Source organism: Netta rufina (genome assembly GCF_964035555.1).
Source record: "Netta rufina genome assembly, chromosome: 3".
In the NCBI taxonomy this organism is placed as follows: domain Eukaryota; kingdom Metazoa; phylum Chordata; class Aves; order Anseriformes; family Anatidae; genus Netta; species Netta rufina.
The window spans coordinates 50,156,911-50,178,559 of record NC_140125.1 but is presented as its reverse complement, the minus strand read 5'-3'; the positions used below and the strand labels follow the sequence as shown (position 1 = coordinate 50,178,559).

Genomic DNA, 21,649 nt, shown 5'->3' with positions numbered 1-21,649 from the left:
GTTTGTAACTGTAATTGGGGATAGTTACATTAGTTTAAAAAAGATTTGCTTGGCAATGTGTTGTGATTGTTTTCTGTTGTCTTAGTGAATTGAAAATGTGCATTACTAAGAACAGGCCAACGAAGCATTTTCTTCCTTTTTTTTTTTTTTTTTTTTAATTAACAGACTTAAAAGTTTTAAAAAAATGGAAATGTATAACTGCTCCAGTTAAAGAGCATATACGTGAAAAATTAACATTTTACCTTTAAAACAAAGGTATTGAACGTCAAGAACAAATACTTGGCAACTTGGTGGTGAACCTTGTACAGATCTTGCAGTGCTCTGTATGGAAATGGCAGTGTGCCATCAGATTTACTGAGAGAGCCTCTCCCTGATGTGGGAAAGGTGCAGGACCTTCAGGAAGCTGCTTGCAGCAGCTGCTTGTGGATGGCACGGTGCGGTGGCTTGTGTGCTGGGTGGCTGTCCTGGCTACTGCCTTGTATGCTACTGACTTGGATTTACTGTTGTGTGCTTGTGGATGAATCAGTTGACATCTACTGCTCTGATTACCAGCAAGCTTTTAAGCTGGGTATGGGATAATAAGCAGTGGCTGAACCTGAATTAATGTATGCAAGGGCCTAACGTACTTGAACTGCTGCTTGTGAGGATCAAGGAGAGCAGGAGGCAAGTTTACAAAAGTGTCAGGGAAGTGCAAAAAATGTATACTGGTTAAAAATCACACAGTTCAGTGTGACTTTATCCTACTTAATTTTAACACGTCCCCATGTGGTCTTCAGTGGTCTTTTCATCTGTTAGTTTATTTTTAATTATTATATTTTTCTAATGGCTTGTGGCCTTCAAGTATTTGTAAACCCTGAAACGAGTGACATCTCCTCTGGGCTTAACTCTTTTTTTTTTTTTTTTTTTTTTTGTTTTTTTTTTGTTTTTAAAATGAAGAGTATATGGAGAGTCTTCTTGTGCCCATAAAGCAATGGAAATGAGGTTTGACTGGTGGTTTCCTACTAAACCAACAGCAACAGCTCCCAGACATCTTGCTGCCTGTCCTGCTCCCTCAAACCTCAGTTCTCCCCTCTCCTGTTTTTGTTTACAGACCTTTGAAAATCCGGAAGATGTATTTCAGTTTTCATGATTGAGCTGAAATATTAGATATAATGCCACCTCCTTGACGTACTCTTAAAAAATAAAATGCCTGTTGTGAGCTACACATACAAGCCAAAGAAATTCTCGGTTCTGATTTTTGAGATTCTGGTTGAAATGCAACATGTAGTAACATACCGTAGTTACTTGTTTGCAAATGTCTTGGTTATTTATTTCGTGTTATATTTTAAAGCTGTAGGGTTGTTTTGTCTCTCTACCACACAGCTCTTGCAACTTTCCTAGTATTCCTGATTTAGGCATCCTGGCTACCGTCTCTTCTATATTCCAAGGACAGAACTGAGGAGAAGCATTTTGCTTGTTAAAATGGGGAAGATTGGAGCAACCTGTAAGTAGTGTAACGTGAAGGCTATACATTTCCATTTTTTTCCATAAGCTTTGGATTTAAACTGTCCTTGGTACATTTGATAAATAGTAACTTCAGTTGTCATCTGCTTAGGTTTTGCTTTTTGTGTATACATATAATTAAGACTAAGGTGGTTTCCACTGGCTGTGGGGAAGAAAACCTGCAGTTCTTGGTAGCAAACAAGAAGTTCGCTTTCGTTAGTATTTGCCAAACTTTTCCAGTTAAAACAGTATTTAGGAACCAACAATTCTGTATATTAACCAATACAATCATTTGATTTAGCTTTGCCAGCAGCGCGCTTTGTAGTTTCGTGGATTTAATTAGTCTTTGGTTAGTTCATAAAAGCAACTAGCACGCTAATGTTATGAATGCTTTGTCAGGAATCTGTCAAAATGATAACTTTATAATACCAGCAGGTTGCAGCTGCTGCTCCTGTATGTCTGCAACCTATTTGGTTTTATGTGGATAAGACGAATTTATATAGGTGTGACTAAATTGATGTTGCTCCTTTGGTTCAGACCATAAGCATCTGGCACACTTGTACAGTAAGGCTTTTGCTGGCAAAACCAAGTCTTCCTGTTCACTGGAATTGATCAGAGCTCTGACTTGAGATGCAGGCTTTATTTACATACTTTCCATGCATAGAAGTCCTAAACTGAGCACGCTGAATTTTTACACTTGAGTTGCAGCCGCTGTCCTCCTCCCTCTGCAAGGATCAGAAAGCTCAAGTTAGCACATGCTGTCAGCTGCTAACACAGGGCTCCGGTCGAGCACGGCTGCTGTTGTGTGATGTGGCTTTCACAGGAAGGTAAGCTGTCCTCGTTTCAAGCTGTCCTGGAACAGGGACCTCACACAAGCGCCTCTGGATCCGTTCTGCCAGGCCCCACGGGAGCATCAGCGCCCCACCCATGGCCTTGCCAGGCCAGTGAGATCACTGAAAAAATAAATAGTTCCATAAGCATCGGAACTAATGACTTCTTGTTTCATGTGGTCAGGCTCTTGTGGTTGATTTGTCTTTGGCAAACTCGGAGGGGTGTGCTCTGCCTGAAGTTGTTCCTGCAGTCGCGCTGTTTGCTGGAGTTCTCAGGAACAAAATTCTGCTGGCACCCAAAAAGATGTAAACTTGTGTTCTGCTTCGCCAGTTCAGTGCTTACAGGACATGTAGGAGCAAATTACATCGAAAAAGGCTCCTTTGTTGTATTTGGCCACTAGCAGTTACTTGAATCGGGTTGTTAAGACACACAAACAGCGTGATTTCCCAGGGCTGAGAAACTAGGCTAAAAGTATTGCTGATTTCATGTCGTCGTCACGACCAAATACACTGTAGGGCTCTCCTCAAACTACAGGTGGTGCTACGGTACCACCTGAGTCATTTTTCTTAGGTAACCTCTAGAGTTTATCTGTAATAGTAACGTTGCCTGCCCTCTTCTCAAAGCTGTAACGTGAGAAGGGTGAATTCACACGCTAAATCTATCTGTGGCTTTGCAGAGAGCACTGCTGTTCTGCATGTTAGGCTATTTATTTCTGGTTGTAGCTAAAGGCAAAGAAACAGCACAGTATGTGATTTTTGGTCATCTCGCTGCTATTTGGCTGGCAGTATTCTGACATATTTCTTCCTGCAGACACTCAGACTCGCTCCACCAGAACATGAGTAACATTCCTCGTCTGGCTCACAAATAGTAGCGAGTAAAATGCCGCTTGTGTTCCAGGTGGAATTGCAGGGGAAGTTATCGGGTGCTGATGCTGGCCTTGCTCTGTCTGATTTAGGTCAAATGTATGTGTCTCTGTGCCTCCCCCAGCAGTCAGGAGGGTGTTCCTTGCAGAACATAAAACGTGAAATAAAGCGTGTGAGGCAGCCTGCTTTTTTTCCCCTCATATGAGCTGGAGCAGTGCATGCTCCTCTCCCTGGTGAGAGGGTGGTGCTGAGGCAGTGGGCCCTGCTGTCCTTGTGTCCGGGCAGAGGGGCGGTCGTGGTGCCACTTGTCACCAGGAGCTGCAGCCGAGCCGTGGCCTGCGCTCAGCTGGGGGCTTGCTGGGGCCTCGGGCTCCTCTCCTCCTCCTTCCTCTTCTTTCCCTTCTCTGTATTTGCCCCAGGTAGATAAACATCAGATGGGTAGAAAAGAGGAGCAAAAAGGTTAAAACCCTGTCCTACTGCTGTTTATGTTCCCCTGAAGCCTCAGTTGTCCAAAGGATTTTATTTGTTGTGGACCTTTGTAAGACTGAAGAATTCAAGTCATCTGTCGCTGATGGGGCAGTAAGGTAGTTCACAGACTGCCTTTAAATTGTTTCCATGTATACATTTGCTCTTGAAATTTCCTAATACCTTAGCAAGCAAAAAAACCTACTGAATTTCGGTGTTCCTGCTGTTGACCTCAGAGGGTAATTTTGTGGTGGTGAGTCACTGGGGCCGCTCAGCGGAGATCCAGCCATGAGTGATATCCTGCCCGACTGCCCCTCTGCCCAGGTAATCCTATCTGAGGGGACAGAGCAAGCCCTCCCTGTTGGTATCTGACACGACTAGTCATTTACTGTATTTGTTGTAACTTATTTTTAAAGCAAACCCTCATAGGAGGGTGCGTGCGTGCCCCATCATGCTTGTTCTTCGTTTGACCTCCTCTCATGAGAGGAAGCTGGCACTGGAAGCTGTGCTTTGAGCTTGCCCGGAGTTTACATATGAAAGATGTGTGGGGGTTTGTTTGCTTGTTTTGGTTTGTTGTTTTTTTTTTTTTTTTTTGCCCTGTTAGCCTACAGATAGACCAGCTCCTGGCGTTGGCTCAGTGCCAGCATTGACTCAAAGGAGGGGCTGCAAGCTCTTGGTAGCGGAGAAGGGAGACCAAAATCACAGCAGTCTGGGCTTTGATTGTCTCATTCTGATGTGCAACTGTGATACTGGGCAGGTTCTTCTCTTTTCTCTTTTTTAAAATTTATTTTTATTTTTTTGGAACATACCTGTTCCTTACTGAAGGAGAGAATGTTACACTATGCTTTTTATCTTTGAACAATTTAAATCAAAGTAATTTAGAATTTTGATAACTTACAAAGTCACTATTTTTAAAATACTGAATTGTCTTGCAATAATGTATGTAATACTGCTCTACAGTGTTTGCTTAAATGTGGTAAGTCCCACTCAGGGTTGGCCTTTTCTGCTACACTCTGTACTGATACAGACTCTCATCCTGCAAAGATGCACGCTTTCTGTTGAGATCAGTGACACAACATCCAGTCGTTAAGCTGACCATCTAGACTTCAGGTTTGAAGAACGTATATACATTAGCTTAATTTCATGTTTGCATAACCTCAGTTCTTTCAAAGTATTATCTGCATTTTTCCTGAGGGCCAAAGTAGTTAGGGGTAATTAAAAAGTTACTGTGGGGACCCTGTCATTTTCTTGCTACAGGAAGGAAAAAAAAAAAACAAAAACAAACAAACAAACAAAAAACAAAACAAAACAAAAAACACAAAGAAAACAACTCTGAGACTAAACCTACTTAATATTAAAAATTGGTGCAAAATACATAAAATAAGTTCAGGTCCCCTGTGCTAGATTAAAGTTCTGTGAAGGGTAGAGACCCTTTTCAGTGATCTTAGAAGTTGACTGCATGGTATGTACAAGTTGGGGAGGTGAAGGATGGAAGGGAAGACCCCTTGCCTACGTGGGCAACTTGCTGTAGGGATCCTGCTTTGGCAGGGGGGCTGGACCTGATGATCTCTTGAGGTCCCTTCCAACCCCTATTCTGTGATTCTGTGATTATTTTTGTATTTTTGAACTTTGGTTTGTTTCATGTCCCTCTTGTTTTGGATTTACCACAAGTTTTCTGAGACGCAAATAAACGACATGCAAGATTTTCTTTACTCTGTTCTCCTAGAGATACTCTCTGGATGTACGTCTTCTTTGTTTCCTGTTGCCTATCCTTTCCTTGATTGGAATGTTACCTTTATGGTTGTGAAAACTCTTGGAGATGTGCCACATGGCTGTGGCATGAAAATATGGAAGATTCACTGTGGTTCACAGAATGCTTGGGTTGTTTTGGTGGATTAGCTTTCTAAACAGACACTTTTTTTTTTCAGTATTTTTAACATCATGGTTTAACTTATTCTCTTCAGGAAAGAGTGCAAATCAGAAGATGCTACTTGCAAGATCTCTGAATCTGAACCTGAGGAATTATCAGATGAAGCAAGTGCTGACACCTTCTATGGAACTTCTCCTCCTAGTACACCCCGCCAGATGAAGCGTATGTCAACAAAACATCAGAAAAATAACGTTGGGAGACCTGCTAGCCGGGCCACTTTGAAAGGTAGGTGTGCTTTTTTTCCTTTTTTTCCCCCCTTTTGGGGGGGAAAAAAAGTCATGGCTATAGCCTTTGTTACCTAAAAAAAGAAAATATACAGAAGATGGAGCCAGTCTCTGAGATACACAGTGAAAGGACAGTGAAAATAAGTGAAAGCAGACCTCACATACTGCAACAAAGAAAGATTAATTTGGGTGTAAGAAGAAAAATCATCATGAGAGTGGTTAAACTGCTTATTTTGCACTTTAATGTTACTGAGGCAATAAACTTTGCGCTGTTTACTTTCGCCCAAGTATTAGCCATAAAGTTGTATCTAGGAAAAAAAACAAACAAAAGATACTTCAGAAATGTTCTTTCCTAATGTTACTAGGTAATGATACCTACTTCTAAATAAAACAGTTTTAGGTTGAAATGTGGATTTTAAGATTTTAAATATTATTTTCCTCAAATACAAAATGTGGTAATTGTTTTTATGCTTATTTTTTAAATAATAATAATAATAATAATAATAATAATAATAATAAAACACATGCGGTAGCTAAATCTTTTCAAGCTACTCTTCCAAGGGGGGGGGGGGGGGAAGGGAAAAAATCTGGCAGTCTTAATAGTTTTGCTGGGCTTATAATGGATACCAAATACCACTTTTTTATCAGATTATATGTTCAATATTTTCATACAGAATAGGCTTAAGGTACTTTCTTTGTTTGCTTGTTTTTATCTATGTTAAACAAGGTTATTTGCCAAACTTATTATGGCAGAAAGGCTATTGCCAATTAATATTTTGGAAGCAATTTTTAAAAATTGCTTCATATAAAACAGAGAACATTATCAGAGAGTATTTACTTGGAAGGATTACATTTTCAAAGTGAAGAAAATCAATGGTTTAGCATAAGTAAGGGAATACAGTCTATTCTTAAAAGAGTAGAGTTGTTGAGTGCAAGTTGATAGTAAAAGGGCCCATGCAAACATCTTCCAAAGGTTTTCGTTCCCTTCCACTTCAGACAACCTCTGAGTAATGTCACCATTAAGTGAAAATTCACCAAAAGATTTTTTCTATAGACTAAATTGAAGAGAAATCTAATATTTGACAGTTAAGCATGTAGTCATTGGAATTATTAAGCTCCTTTTATTGGCTTTTAATTGTGCTTTTTGGCTAAATTAAACTCTTCTAATGCAACATTGACCTTATTTTTGGTATATGATTTAATAATTTTTCTTTCTGTGATTTTCTTGTAATTCTGTGCTTTTTTTTTTTTTTTTTAAAAAAAAAAAGGTTAATTTCTAATCAGAAAACTGCGTTACTAGAAAGAACTATAAATTATACTATTTATTTAGTCTTCAATGCTGAGTGTGTATTGAAGATTGATACTTTTAAGAGAAATAGGGAGCTGTTGATTATCCTTGCTAATAGATTTGAAGGTTTTGGAGCAAGTTCTTTAACTTTCTGCTTGTGAGTGAATGGTTCATGTTTCCTGAATAATAAAATTCTGATCTTGGTTGCCGTGAACATCTTAAAATATGTGTAAATGTTGTTGTTCTTGGATAAATTGGTTAGTCCTGTATGCTGTAGAATATTTTCTGGAAAGTTCATAGTTCATTTAGTTTAACTTTGCCTATATGTGTGATCTCAGAAAATGTATTTTGTATTTAAAAAAATAAAAATAAATAAAAACTCTTCAAAATGGACAATTTAATTGACTTTGAATGTGTATGCAGATGCTTTTACTCAGATTGAAGTGTTTTTAATTCAGTAAGAGAATTAATTTAGGGGTTAAGTTAATTTAACAAATCCATTTCAAAAGTAAATTTGAGGTAACTTTGCAAACACTGGCATGTAACACGTTCAATGTAGTGTTTTTTCTTTATTTAGACAGCTGAAAGGATTTGGGGCACTAGGGACTTGCTTTCCTGTGTCTCCGGAGTTTGTTTCTTTGTTTAATTTTGGGCATACCAACTTGCATTTAATACTGAAAACAAACAAACAACAACAACAAAAGCCCCTGATACTATAAAATCTGTTTAAACTAGTTTCTGAATGATTTATTCTCTACCACAAGACTCATGGGGTTTACATTTTTAAGCTAATAAATTAATTTCAGAGTTGCTCATAAGACACAAGTGTCTCTTCTCTGTTTTTGTTTGTTCTTTTTTTTTTTTTTTTTTTGACTGGGATGTTTTGAAATGTTAGTTCAGTGATGCTTTCTTACTGAAGTTTTTAGACTACGTAAAGAACACTGTCCCTGTCTCCTGTTTTGTGAATAAGGAGTGCATGAAACTTGAAGCAAAACCTCTGTCTATCCCACTCTCTTACCCTTATCAATTTCCTCAAGTTCTCTTTTCCTCTAAAATTAAGGCATATCCAAAGCACTGAAGACTAGAGATGTATTGGAGGCTACAAAGGGAAGCACTTTCATAGTTGATCGCAAGCTATTAAGTACTTGCTTAGTCAAGACGACTTATATTTTAGTTTGTTTATTTCTGATCTCAATGCATTTTGATCAATAATTTTATTCAGCATAAATTCTTTTTTACAGAACTGGTACCCTAAAGCTTTATGGTTAACTGAATTACTTGGTAAGGGGTCCAGCGGTTTTAATGTGTGTCCCCTGTAAAAGAAGACCTGATCATATGCATGGTGGATACTAGAGGACTCTGTGGCTCGTTTAGTATCAGGAACAGCAATTCAAAGTAGAAGACCAGGTGAAAGACATTTGCCTTTTGGTACTACCCTCCTAACCAAGCATAAACACAAGATGCTGTTTTTACACCTCCACCCTTTGCTTTGAGGAGAACTTAATGCTTCTTTTTCTCTTAGCCTGCTTTCTCACCCTAAGTGAGAATTGAAGTTCTGAATCAGGATAACTCAAACATCATAGGAGCAGGAGATAGCAGACTTAACTTGAACACTCATAAACAAAAAGTGGTAAACACCACTTGGATAATACCATGTGTATTGTCCTTTTGTCACTAGTCATAATTACTCTCCTGGCAAAGCCCTTTGGAAATGTCTAATAAATGTGAACCTTAAAATTCCTCAAGCTTGTAATGATTTTCTTCATGTTCCATGAACGCAACAAAAAAGCAGCAATTCTGGCAGAAAGCATGAGGGTGTATACTGAGAATTCTTGAAACAATACCTGCAGGTGAACTTTCAATCTGAAATTGTGAATTCTTAGTCCTTTTATTGGGTACGTTGTTCTCCTCTACAACTGCAGCATGCTCATGCAGATTATAGGATCTTGGCCAGTTCTAGAAAATGTCCGTATTAGTTTGTTTTCTATATAACGGTCTCTTGATCCTATGAAGGTTTTTATAAAAACCCCTTTGTTTCACTTAGGGGCAGATGTCATATATTAAATCCAATGTTGTTTTAATCTAATTATTTATTGTAAATGATCTCGTGCCTACTATACATATTTATTAAACTCTTGTTTCCAAGGTCACGGGAGGTGAACCAAAGGGTTCTCTTTCTGGATGTAGCTAAGAAGGACCCATGGGTTGGGGCACAAAACCCTGAATGGGCAGTAGTGCTTGAAATAGAAGGAAACTTAAATCAGTTGCTGCTTCCTAAGGAGGAAGCTTGGAAACTGAGAAGCTGGTAGTAAAAACTGACAAATAAGCATGAAATCTTAAGAATCTATTCTTCCGCAAGACCCATTTGTCTAGGTAATGGGACTGCCAAATTGCAGGCACTGAAGATAGTTTAAATCATGCATTTTCAGCCTTCTGTTTTTGAAGTGCTTCACAAGCTGCGATATTTTTCTGTAAATCTAAGTTGAGCATTTTCAGAGTCGTATATGAAAATAATCTGCAGCATTATTAGCCAAACTTAGCCTTTAGGAAACTGCATGTCTGGGCATATGTCATAACCTTAAAGAATGAAAATCCAGCAAGTGGGCATTGAAGCTTCAGTTTGGACATTTGAATGCTAACACTTTAAATCATGGGTTTTCAATCCCTCTCTTGCCTCTTCCCTGTTACTGTAGGAAATAAAAATAAAATAAATAAATAAAGAGTCCATTTGACTCCTAACCTCGCAAGATTCTTATACTTAAATAAAAGAATGGGTTATGCTGTTCTTTTTCTGCTTTCTATTTGTGTTTGCATCTTGTAAATTCTTTTCTGTCTTCCAGTTAGTTGAAAGTGACTTACTCTACATCAGAAGCAGCAAAACACTTTAGATATATACACACTATGAAGTACCAAGGTCTATAAAAGTTAAAAATTAAAAAAGAAAAGTTCTTTGGCAAATGAACACTGAGAACATCTCTCTTGGTCTATTTCAGAATTCTATGTACTTGTTGAAGGAAAAAAAGTTCATAACATACAATTATCATTGCCAAATGCTAATATTATTTTTATTCGTGTTTTAATAAATTTAAATATTTAAGAAAATTATATTAATAAAAACAGTAGAACCTGTTATATCTTCCTTTTCTTTCCCAAGAGCAGGTTAGCTTACATGCAGAAAGACTCATTGCAAACAGACCTCATCCTTCCTCTTCCCTGCTTGTGTTTAAAAAAAAAAAAAAAAAAAAAAAAGAGAGAGAGAGAATCAGAAAATTTATGAAACAGTAATCACATCCTTTCCAGAGATGTTAATTTTTTTCTGGCAAAATCTATGAAATGAAGGTTTCTGTTGATTACATAAGCAAGAGTTACCTTAATTGAAAGATACTTTGGTTTATCTTCCAGGGAGAGTGGAAGCAGCTGTAAGGCAGCTGAACAAACTGCCATCCTCCAGTATTTCAGAGCAAGAAAGCAAATTGCTTACTGAATAGTCACAGAAATTCAGTCATAATCAAGGATTGGGAATAAGGAGAATGTTCTATTTTGAAACAAACTGGAGAATTTATGAAATTGAGATATATAAGAAAGGGCTGTTTCTTGTACTTTAGCCACAACAATCCCATGCAGCGCTACAGGCTTGGGGCAGAGTGGCTCTAAAGCTGTGCAGAGGAAAAGGAGCTGGGGATGCTGACTGATGCTCACCTGAACGTGAGCCAGCAGTGTGTCCAGGTGGCCAAGAAGGCCAGCAGCATCCTGGCTGGTATCAGGAATAGCGCAGCCAGCAGGAGCAGGGAGGTGATTGTCGCCCTGTACTCTGCTCTGGTGAGGCTGCACCTCGAGTACTCTGTTCAGCTTTGGGACCCTCAGTGCAAGAAGGACATCGAGGCCCTGGAGCATGCCCGGAGCAGGGCTATGAAGCTGGTGCAGAGCCTGGAGCACAAGGCCTGTGAGGAGTGGCTGAGGGAACTGGGGGTGTTCAGTCTGGAGTGGTGGAGGCTCAGGGCGAGACCTTATTGCTCTCTACAGGTACCTGAAGGGAAGGCGTGGGGAGCTGGGGGTCGGCCTCTTCTCACAGGTAACTAGCGATAGGACAGGAGGGAATGGCCTCAAGTTGTGCCAGGGGAGGTTCAGGTTGGCAATGAGGAGACATTTCTGCTCAGAAAGAGCAGTCAGGCACTGGGACGGGTTGCCCAGGGAGGTGGTGGAGTCACTGTCCCTGGGGGTGCTCAAGGAGAGGCTGGATGTGGTGCTTGGGGACATGGTTTGGTGGGTGACCTTGGTGGTAGGGGGACGGTTGGACCAGGTGATCTTAAATGTCTTTTAAAACTCTTATGATTCTGTGTCCTAAGTGGCACAAAGTGTGATTGGGAATGATATGAAAATTGTGGTGGTACAGAACTACAGAGCAAAAGTTGTTGATGAAAAAAAAAAAAGCATTATTAAAATAATGTTATGAGAATTTTAAATAAAGGGAGTATTTTAAGTTGAGATTATTTAAATGATTAACATTTTGAGGGAGTGATGCCGTTGCACATCTTTGAATGGCCTCATTTTGTGCTTGATAGCACATGAAAAACTGCAGCCATAATGTAGTATACACATTCACATGAAGTGAATGCTGTAATCAGAAGCTAAATAGAAAAACAAGGATCTGTCGTTTTGGATGGGCAGTGATTACAGTTGGGTGCTGTTTACTCTTTTGTTTCTTTCATTCTTTCTGACTCAGATCCTGTCCCTGTGCACAAATAACAGTAACTTTTAGTCATCAGCTCTTTTAGCTGATGGGATCCTAAACACACTTTTCTTGCCTTTTTTTTTTTTTTTTTACAACTACATCTCAGTCTGCATCGATTCAGATAAACTGGTGAGTTTCTTTTGTAGGGAAGTTGTTGGTTCCTATATCCTTCTTTGTTCTGTACATGTTCCATATGTCGTAATCTATTCTTTGTCACTGCCATGTTTAATTTCCTTTCACTCTTCCAAATGCAAACTTGCTCACATGCTTTGTTTCTTTGTCTTTACATGCACATGTGTGATGAAAAATAGGAAGCAGAAAAGAGAATTTGTGTAAGAAATTGAAGACCACAAATTTCTTACTTTAAGAAGAGAGGCAATTATGGCCACCTATGTGGTGATTTCTGTTGTGACTGTGATTGAAAAAATGGGAATGGACTCAGTACTCTGAAAGTAGTTGTTTTGTAGTAGGTGTAATTTTAGTTGTCTTTTTTTAATACCTTAAAAATTGCTGCTTCTCACATGCTGCCATGTGTTTGTGGATGCAGCTAGTGTTGGGTCCCTTAATAAAGGTATAAAATTAAGTTCTATATTTGAAATGACATTCCATAGGATACTAGCAGGAGATGAGTATGTGCATCATTATACTGTCTATTGCATCTCTCTACTTCATTGTATTTCAGATTGATTTAAAAAGGGATAGGTTTCTACTTTCTCCTTTTGATCAGTTGCCTTTTTTTTTTTTTTTTTTTTCAGTGAGCTCTTTAAGATCACAGGGAGCCTGTGGTGTGCTCCCTCTCGCCAGTCAATTGTTGCTTAGTCATAAAGCCTACCTACCTCATGCGGTGTTAATGGTACTTGTAACCCAATGTCTCTTAGTACAGCTGAACTTGCTTTACTAATTAAGTTAAGCCTATATTATAAAACTGCAAGAAAATTACTAGTAGGAACTCATACAGTTATACCATTGATTTTAATATTTATTGCAGAATTCTCAGATGCATTTGAGTCTGTGTCATCTCTTTATTTAATAACATAAACATATTTTGAAGCAATTGGTAGATGATTGTGCCTGGGCTTTGTTAGGATCGATGAATATACAAGTATTAGGGCACTTTGGATGTCTAATAATGAATTACAATGTTTTTAACTTACTTTCTTTTTAGTCTCTTTTGGTGGGGAGGGAAAGTGAAGATGAATACTGAAGGAGAATAATAAGTTTAAAAATATAAACTTAAGTGGTTTAGAAGACCTGGCAACTAGATTGTAAGTTCAGAATGGAATGGGGTTTTCATTTATTTTACATGGTCTTCAAAATTTTTTTGCCATCAAAGTACTAAGTCGATCCTTTTCTAATCTACCTCAGCGTTGGTGAGGTTGGGGTATGTCTGTGTTTTTCATCTCTGCTAACCACTTTCATCTTTCTCCTTTCTTGCAGATGCAGAGCATGCATTCTTGCTGCTTGTCTTTCTTAGCTTTTAGGGCCATTGTCTCCTCACAGCAGTGCCAGCTGTGGTGTGGAATGCAATTTAATACGCTCGGCAGTACTCTTAGTCTTAGATGGGTGCTGGCTTAGGCTGGTGCTAGCTAATGTCTGTAGTTAGTAACCAGTGAGGGTTTGGTACTGCTGTCTGACACAGCAGCATTTGAGTAGATGTAAATGTAATATGTAAAATCAGTTTCAATGAATTCTATAGCAGATCTCTTAGCAGCTTTCTGTTTCCAGGAGCAAAGCTGTTTCTGAGTTACTTTTTTATGTTGTCTGCTGTTGTACTTGATAGCTATTCAAAGAAAGATGCATAAATAGCTAAAATAAAATCAGTGTAAGGGGGATTAATAAACTCCGTATTTGTAAGAAGCAGTTCCTATGCTAAAAATGTTGAATTATGGTTTGATCCTGGATATATGGATATGACACTATAAAGTTTCTCAGTGCTACCTTGTATTGTAAGACAAATGGAGAACTAGCAACATTTTAAAACGAAAATATTTGAAGATGTATGTATGCAAAATGCTTAAAAAATAACTTACTGATCACATCTTCTGCAGGTGCTCTTGTAGACCTATCATAGCATTGGAAATTCCAAGATTATAAGCAAATCAGATGGTTTCTGAATGAAATACTAATAAACAAATAGACTGTTAAGTTGCTCATGAGTATCTTGCATATAGAAACAAATTATCCCCAGAATTATGGTTGCTTCTGGTTTTGGCTGGTTGATCTGAGATGCAGCCAGCTCTACTCCCTCATGCCTGACTATTGGGTTATTTAATAGCATCTTCTATATTGAAAGCAGAGCTCCAGATTACTTCAGCTGTAAATACTTGGTGTATTCACAACTGAGACCTGAAGCTGAGCAGCTCTTTTCAGTGAATGCCTTTTTGAAAAGCTTGAGTTAAGCTGCATTCTTCACAAAATTTAGCTAGAGTCAGGAATAGAATTCAGTTTTCTAGAATGGCAGTCATTTGCCTTAACCATGAAATTCTCTTCCCCTTCTGCAAGTCTCTGCTTTTTCTGTGCCAGGCTTTTAGTTTTTATAGCAATGCAAGTGGTGATTTTAAAGTACAAGTAACTGCCCTGTTTACTATGCACCACTCCAATTACTTCTCTTCTTTAGGCTTTCAGTGAGAACCAGGATCTTTATGCTTTCCTATTCCATAGCTTGGTGTTTTTTCTTTCTTCCTTATATCCTTCAGAAGAGATTTTCTTCTTCAGAGTTAAGTGCTATTATGCATCTTGTGGCCTACCCCAATCCTGCGGGGGGTATGGTACAACTCTGGTGAGGATTAAATTGTACTTTTTTAGATATGGAGAGTGGAAGGGGGCAATGTGGCAGGTCACCCCAATATTAATTTGCTCATTAACAGCTGAAAACAGGGTTTGTAATGGCTTTTTAAGATTGTAAGGTTAAGGTTGGACAGTTTTCTTTACCCAGCTACTTTTCTGAGCTAATCCTTCTGAGGAAAACGTCTACTGAATTCTATTTCCAAGCAACAGGTTAGTTGAATATATATTAACTCTTAGGGATATGTGATTAAAATGTGAATAAAAAATATCCATTCACGTGTGCCATAGGAGATTGCCAGACTTAGGCAAGCTCTGGTCTTCAAGCAGAAACTTTCCAGGAACTTAAATAGCGTCTCTGCAGCATTCTGGGCTTTGTTCATGCCCTGGACTAGAAAGCTGAGACATATTTTTGTGCTCTTAACGGTTGGGTGTAGGCAATGTAGAGAAAGAAACTATCAAAATAACTTGTAGAGGGCATCTGAGCCGGAACTGTGAAGAATGAGAGCACGTTTAGGGAACGTGGAGAACGGGATGGAGAGCTGCTCATCGCCAGCAGGAGGAGTTTGAATGGGGTGAGGTGTGGCAGAAGTAGCTGGGTCGACAGGGCAGGAGTTGGTGGGGATTGGAAAGATGGGTGCAGAGTAGAAAGTGGAGGGGAAGATGACTGAAGAAAAGCAGAACAGATTAGGATTAGTGTAGTGTGTATTTAAATTTCTGGTTTTGGTGGTCCCTTGTTTTTGTCCATAATGATGCCATACTGGTGGGGTAGTAAACCCTACCAGTTATGCTATTATAATGGCTTAAGGATAAGGAAAGAAGGGTAAAATAGATGGTATCTCAGAAGAAGTCTGTAATGATATTGTGTTCAACTTTATTTAGCTTTGATGCCTCCTGCTTTTATTTTAGACCTTGAGAAGTGGTAGCATGCCAAAGACTTGTCTGGATTTCCCAGTTACCCGTTGGGCTAATAAAAGTTACTGTCTTCACCAGCAAACCTTATCCTGAGTTTGATCCTTTGGCAGAATGCCTGATTTATTTAGGGTTTTTCCCTTAAACTAGGAACGTGTTCTTAAATGTGCAATTAGCTGGTGGATCTCTGTAAGCCTCTGAACAGAGATGTTAGAAAATGTCAGAATTTGTTTTGCCTGGATGTGTGTTGCATGAGGTTTCCTGCTCTTAGCTGAAGGATCATTCTCTGCTAACTGGTGAGAACCCCTTCTCCAACCCCAGGCCCTGGCAGCATGAGCTTCAAGGTGTGCCATGCTTGGAAATGGAGAGGGTGTGCTTTTCTGAGACTCGTTTGCCCTACCTGGCCTAGCCTCTAATGTTAGCCAGAGAGGAACCTAAAAGCTTTTTCAGCAGGGACTGCTTTCTAATTTTCTAAATTTGAATTGCAGGCGAAATTAGAAAGATTAAATAATGCATAAAATGGAATTCTAAATTGCACATAGGTAGGGACATTTTTTTTTCTTATTATTTTCAGCACTTGTCTTTTCTGCCCTTAAGTCTAGCTGCAGGATCTGGGGACCCATGCTCTTAGTCATCAGTTGTGTGGGATGCTTTTCTTTCAGTATATCTGCTTTGGAGGACTGATGGTCCAGATCTGTGTTTTCACTGTTTTATAGTAAGCAGGTGTTCTCCTCCTTTTCTAATGAAGCTGTGCAAACTTAGATTTCTATACATATGTGTACTTCTTCTCCTTCTGAACAGATCTAGAGTTTGAAGAAGCTCAAATGATTGACATCTATTGCTGCTGTTACCAAAAGGAGGTCTGATCACTATTACTGTGGTATGACTTAAATCCTTGAGGTGTTTTCTCTTTTCAGGTCCCCGTCAGAGGCTGAATATTTCTGTCTCTGCACTCTTCAGTTAGCATGTTCTGTGTAAATGGCTGTACCATTCATTCGTATTTCCTGAGTTGTTACTGTACTTTGAAGACTTTTGTAACATTCTAGAAATTATTCATCATAAGAGTACCTAAGCTACTGAAGGGTTTGTTATTAGCTTTTTCTGAAGATCACAGGTATACAGTATTGTCTGGTGTATGTGATATATTTGGAGGAAAGTGTTTTGTCCACATACCTCTACGTTTGCTTTTGTTTCAGACAGCTCTGCAACCTTAATACAATTCCTTTGTCTGCATACATTTTGATAGTCTTTGAGCTGCGTTATCACATCAATTCTTTTCCAGAGAACTGCTGTCTTAACTGAACAGAGGTTGAGTGGAATTTTGAAATGAAGAAAACTGGACTGTACCTTCTTGTGTGGCAGATACTGGAACATATGTAGCAAATGAAACAAGAATGGAGGGTGATCTGATAATTAAAGCAGTGAAGTGCATCATAGGATAACAGCACTCTGCCATGAGAAGTTTTGTGATGCTAGACCAGTAATCAACACAAATGATGTTTGTGTTGATGAAATGATCACTTAATGTGTGATTATTATTATTTATTTTTTTTTCCCAGAAGCAGCTAGAGTTCCAGTGATGTTGCTTGCAAAAGTGTTGGGAATTTGAGGTGCAATGGAAGTCAAGAAGCTTTGAACACAAAAGTGCTCAATGTTCTGTAATGTTGAGCAATAACTCTTTCCATTTTTGGTACCCAGAAATGTGGTGGCTTCACTGATTTTCCTCTGTCATGCTTTTCCATCCGTAGAAAGGGAATAATATTATTCTTCCACTGAATAGGACTGTTTTGCAAACAATCTTATTGCTATTACTGATATTAATTGATATGATAGTTAGGAGCACAGTAGTGAAGATCGTAAGGAAGTTCTTACTTCTAGAGTGGGGAATGAGTCATGTGCAACACATAATCCTTAGAATCACACAGTGAACAGTGAAAAGAAGACAGAGTATTCAGCCATCATTCTGTAGGTCTTTTCTGTCCCTGAATAAGTAGGGGCCCTGGGGGAGTGAGGGGAGTGTGGAGTGTGACCAGCTTGTTTTGTTCCAGCTGCTGATCCCTGGACTGCAGCTAGTCTGCATATAGATGCTTCTCTCGTCATCTTTAGGAGAAAGAGAACAACTCTTTAATACTTCCAATACTTACCAAGTAGTTCTTTCTGGCAAAGCCCAGATTGAAATACGTTTGTTAGTGCTGTAGAAAAGTAGTAAGGGCTGCTGCTGCTGCGGAGAGACAAGGAAGAGAAGAGAAGGTACTTGCACAATTAGACAGAAAAGGGCTGCTTTTTTGTGGTAAGGGAGAAGGCAAATTATTATGTCTGGGGAGAATGGGGAAGTAGGCTTCTGGAGGTAGTATATTAGGACTACAGAGGGGTTCCCAGAACTAAGAAAATTCCCCAAGACCTGATCATTCAAGCCAGATTTCAAAATGCATGAGTGCTTCAGTTTTTATGAGATTGCATGTACAATTGAGTATTTTTAATTCTGGTTGACTTTAGAAATCTTAATAATTTTCTAATGCATTTTGAGTTTTTATCTAGGAGCTTGTTTGACAACTGTATAGAAAATGAACTTGGAAAACATTCTCTTCCTTTTAATCATACTCAGTTCTCTGCAGATGACATACTCAGTATAATGAAAATTCTCTGAGGTCCTTTCTGTATCAGAGTTAAAGCAAGAGGAGAAAAAAAAAACCTTTGGTATTAGTATTGATTCTGCTATACTAGTGGTAATTGCTAAGACTTAATTGTACTTCAACCCTTGCATATTTTGTTTAATTGGTACTAAGAAATGTAATATGCACACCGTGAGAAATGTGATTGGGAACTGATTGAATTATGATTTTTCTTGTTGGTGTAGTCAGATTCTTTCTCTTTTTTTGTTTTCTTTTACAGAAAAGATGAGTGTACCAGCTCAGGCTGTGCATAAAGACAATGGGAAACCCATTGAGAACGTGGAGGAGCACAGCTATAAGCAAGGGAAAAAAATCCGAGACACCCTAAGGACAACAGAACGAGATCATAAGAAAAATGTGCAGTGCTCATTTATGTTAGACTCAGTTGGTGGGTCTCTGCCAAAAAAAACAATTCCAGATGTTGATCTCAATAAGCCTTACCTCAGCCTTGGCTGTAGCAATGCTAAGCTTCCAGTCTCTGTGCCCATGCCAATAGCCAGAACTGCACGCCAGACTTCTAGGACTGATTGCCCAGCAGACCGCTTAAAATTCTTTGAAACCCTGCGGCTTTTGTTAAAACTTACCTCAGTCTCAAAGAAAAAGGACAGGGAGCAAAGAGGACAGGAAAGCACCTCTTCTGTCTGGCTAAACCGATCCAATGAACTGATCTGGCTGGAGCTGCAAGCTTGGCATGCTGGCCGGAGCATTAATGACCAAGACCTCTATCTCTATGCAGCCCGTCAAGCTATCCCCGACATAATCAATGAAATCCTCACGTTCAAAGTGAACTATGGAAGCTTCTCCTGTGTAAAAAACGGAGCCAGTCTCAATGGTACTTCAGGAGAAGGAGTTTGCAAAACAACACATGGAACTAGTGCTTTGGGTTACTCGAGTTACCACGAACACCTCCATCGCCAGCGGGTCTCGTTTGAGCAAGTAAAGCGGATAATGGAGCTGCTAGAGTATATAGAAGCACTTTATCCATCTCTGCAGGCTCTTCAAAAGGACTACGAAAAATATGCTGCAAAGGACTTCCAAGACAGAGTGCAGGCACTCTGTCTATGGTTAAACATTACAAAAGACTTAAATCAAAAACTAAGGATTATGGGAACTGTTTTGGGCATCAAAAATCTTTCTGACATTGGCTGGCCAGTGTTTGAAATTCCTTCTCCTCGACCATCTAAGGACAATGATCCAGAGGATGAAGAAGTTGATAGGGAAACAGACGTAAAGGAATCCTCAGGAACATGCACAGAGGAGAGTGATGGTGAAGAACAAATCTCTGAGGAGAACGTTGAGGAGCTTAGACAAGCCATCAAGAACAATTTTACTAATAAGCCAAATTTTGACTTTCAGGACCATTTTTCAAGGAAGCTTGATAGGCTTGAATCTGAGGATGACTCTGCCTCTTGGGTTATTCCAGAATGCAGTGCTGAGGCAGGCTGCAGCAAACACTGTTTGACCTCTATTTACAGGCCATTTGTAGATAAAGCACTGAAGCAAATGGGGTTGAGGAAGCTAATTTTAAGACTGCACAAGCTAATGCATGGTTCATTGCAAAGGGCTCGTATGGCGTTGGTAAGGAGTGATTGCCAGCTGGAGGTAGGTTGGTACTGGTGTGAATGGGTAACAGGAGTACCCCCACCTGCAGTATTGTTTCTAACTGAAGCTGGAGGAATTGGGATCTTATGAAAGTATTTATTGCTTTGCTGTTTTTGGAAGATAAATGTATATTGTGATTAAGACCCCTGTTCTACTTCAACAGAAGTGAGTCTGTCATTTGATCTGAATTAGAATGTCTGCAGCACAACCTAGTTCTGTATTTGTAATTTAAATTACATTTTATGATAACATCTTGGCTCATTAAATGTTCTAACATCTAAAGCCTCAAGTCAGAAAAATTGCAATGGAAAATAAGTCACAAACGATTATTAAAAGAAAAAAATAACTATGGAAGTGTGGAAGTGACACTTTTTCCTTTTCTTGTCTTCAAGACTGGAAGTCTCTCTGCAAGACATCCTTTATCATAACATCATAATTGTTTTGGTTCTTTTTCCTCTCCTATATGCATGAAATTCTGTGGTGCTATGTTATGCTTGAGTCCAGATCGGATAAGTAAATGGACTCTTAACCTTGAAATCTACAAAAGAAAGTCATGTTAGCATGCTGCTTTCTTCAACTACTTCTTAATTAATTTATTTTTTTCATTGGGTGATTCTATAATCTTAATAAAGAATAATTGTTAATTAATAAAATTATGAAATAAGCAGTAAATGCTGACATTTCATATGGTAATTTGTGTTCACTAGCTCTTTCAAGGCAGAATATTGTTTCTTAACTTAAACTGTTATCTAACTTCTGGGCAATTTTATGTTAGGAGGAGCTAGTAGTTAGGATTATTTGTCCTCCCTGATGAACTGTGTGGGGCCTAACTGTGGATTCTGGATAAAGAATTTCTTAGCTAATGTGCCCATTGTAATATGGATACTGTATGTGGTCTGAGGCACATTGCTGTGTGACTGTCACATTTGCAAAGAAACAAGAATGCCTTTCTCCCCTGGAGGTTAAGTAAGGATAACTAAGTTTATCTTTATAAAGTAATTTGATTTTTTAAAATTTGTTTTTATGTGTACTGTTGCTAATGTAGAGATTACTGTAAAAAAAAAAAAAAAAAAAAAAAAAGCTATTCAATTTTTATTCTCCAATTGGTTTCAACTCTGGAAATGTTTTAAGCAGTTTTGTATTTAAAAATTTTGTGTATTACTAAGAAGTCACTAAGAAGTCCATAAGCAAAACCTGCAGGTATCTTTTGCAGTAACCAAAACAGAACCCATATATACTTAGGTGGGACGTTTATCTTAATATACAGGCAGAAATACCTTTAAAAAAAGAAAGGCAATAAAGTATAATTTGGGGAGATTAAAAATGCCTTTGAAAGTATTTTCAAAATTACTAAATACCTGAAATGTCGACTTGGTGAGGGTTCTTACTAAGTTAATGAAACTAGAGTTTTTACTGAAGATTCACAGAAACCATATGGTAATTTAGCAGTGGTTGTCTTGTGAAAGATGTATGGATAACCTTTTCTCTCTCCTCTATTCTTGTGAATTCTTCAAGTGTTCATTTTCAGTAATTATTCCATTTTCTTTGGAGTATTGTCCTCCTTTAAGGAAGGGTATATGACTGAAGGTGAACGTTACACAATCATAAACTTCTTTCCTGTGCCAAAATTAAATGAAGGCTGTCAAAGAGAAAATACTGCTTGTCAGAAGTGTGGTACCTACTGTAACAGAAGATGTTACCATACTAGGATAGAAGAGAGTTTTGACAGTTTTGAATTGGCTGGTCTTTGTAACTGGCAGTACCTTGAAAGAAATTAGCAATGTAATGCTAATTTCATCATAAATGTATGTAAATGCTTATACAGATGAGTGTTTGTAGAGTTCTTTTTTAAAGTACAAGTTTC

General features: G+C 38.6%; 1 protein-coding gene across 4 annotated transcripts in view; it reads left to right on the top strand.

Moving 5' to 3' along the window:
* The window catches only part of MAP3K4 (mitogen-activated protein kinase kinase kinase 4), a 72,221-nt gene that overhangs the window by 8,123 nt on the left and 42,449 nt on the right, over positions 1 to 21,649 (top strand). For all 4 annotated transcript variants that reach the window (XR_014618330.1, XM_084284953.1, XM_084284952.1 and 1 more), the window contains exons 2-3: positions 5,606 to 5,796; positions 18,404 to 19,785. Coding sequence is in view for 3 of the 4 variants with exons in the window: in XM_084284953.1 (XP_084141079.1) it covers positions 5,606 to 5,796; positions 18,404 to 19,785 (1,573 nt within the window). In the remaining variant the exon portion in view is untranslated. The remainder of the gene's footprint in view (positions 1 to 5,605; positions 5,797 to 18,403; positions 19,786 to 21,649) is intronic.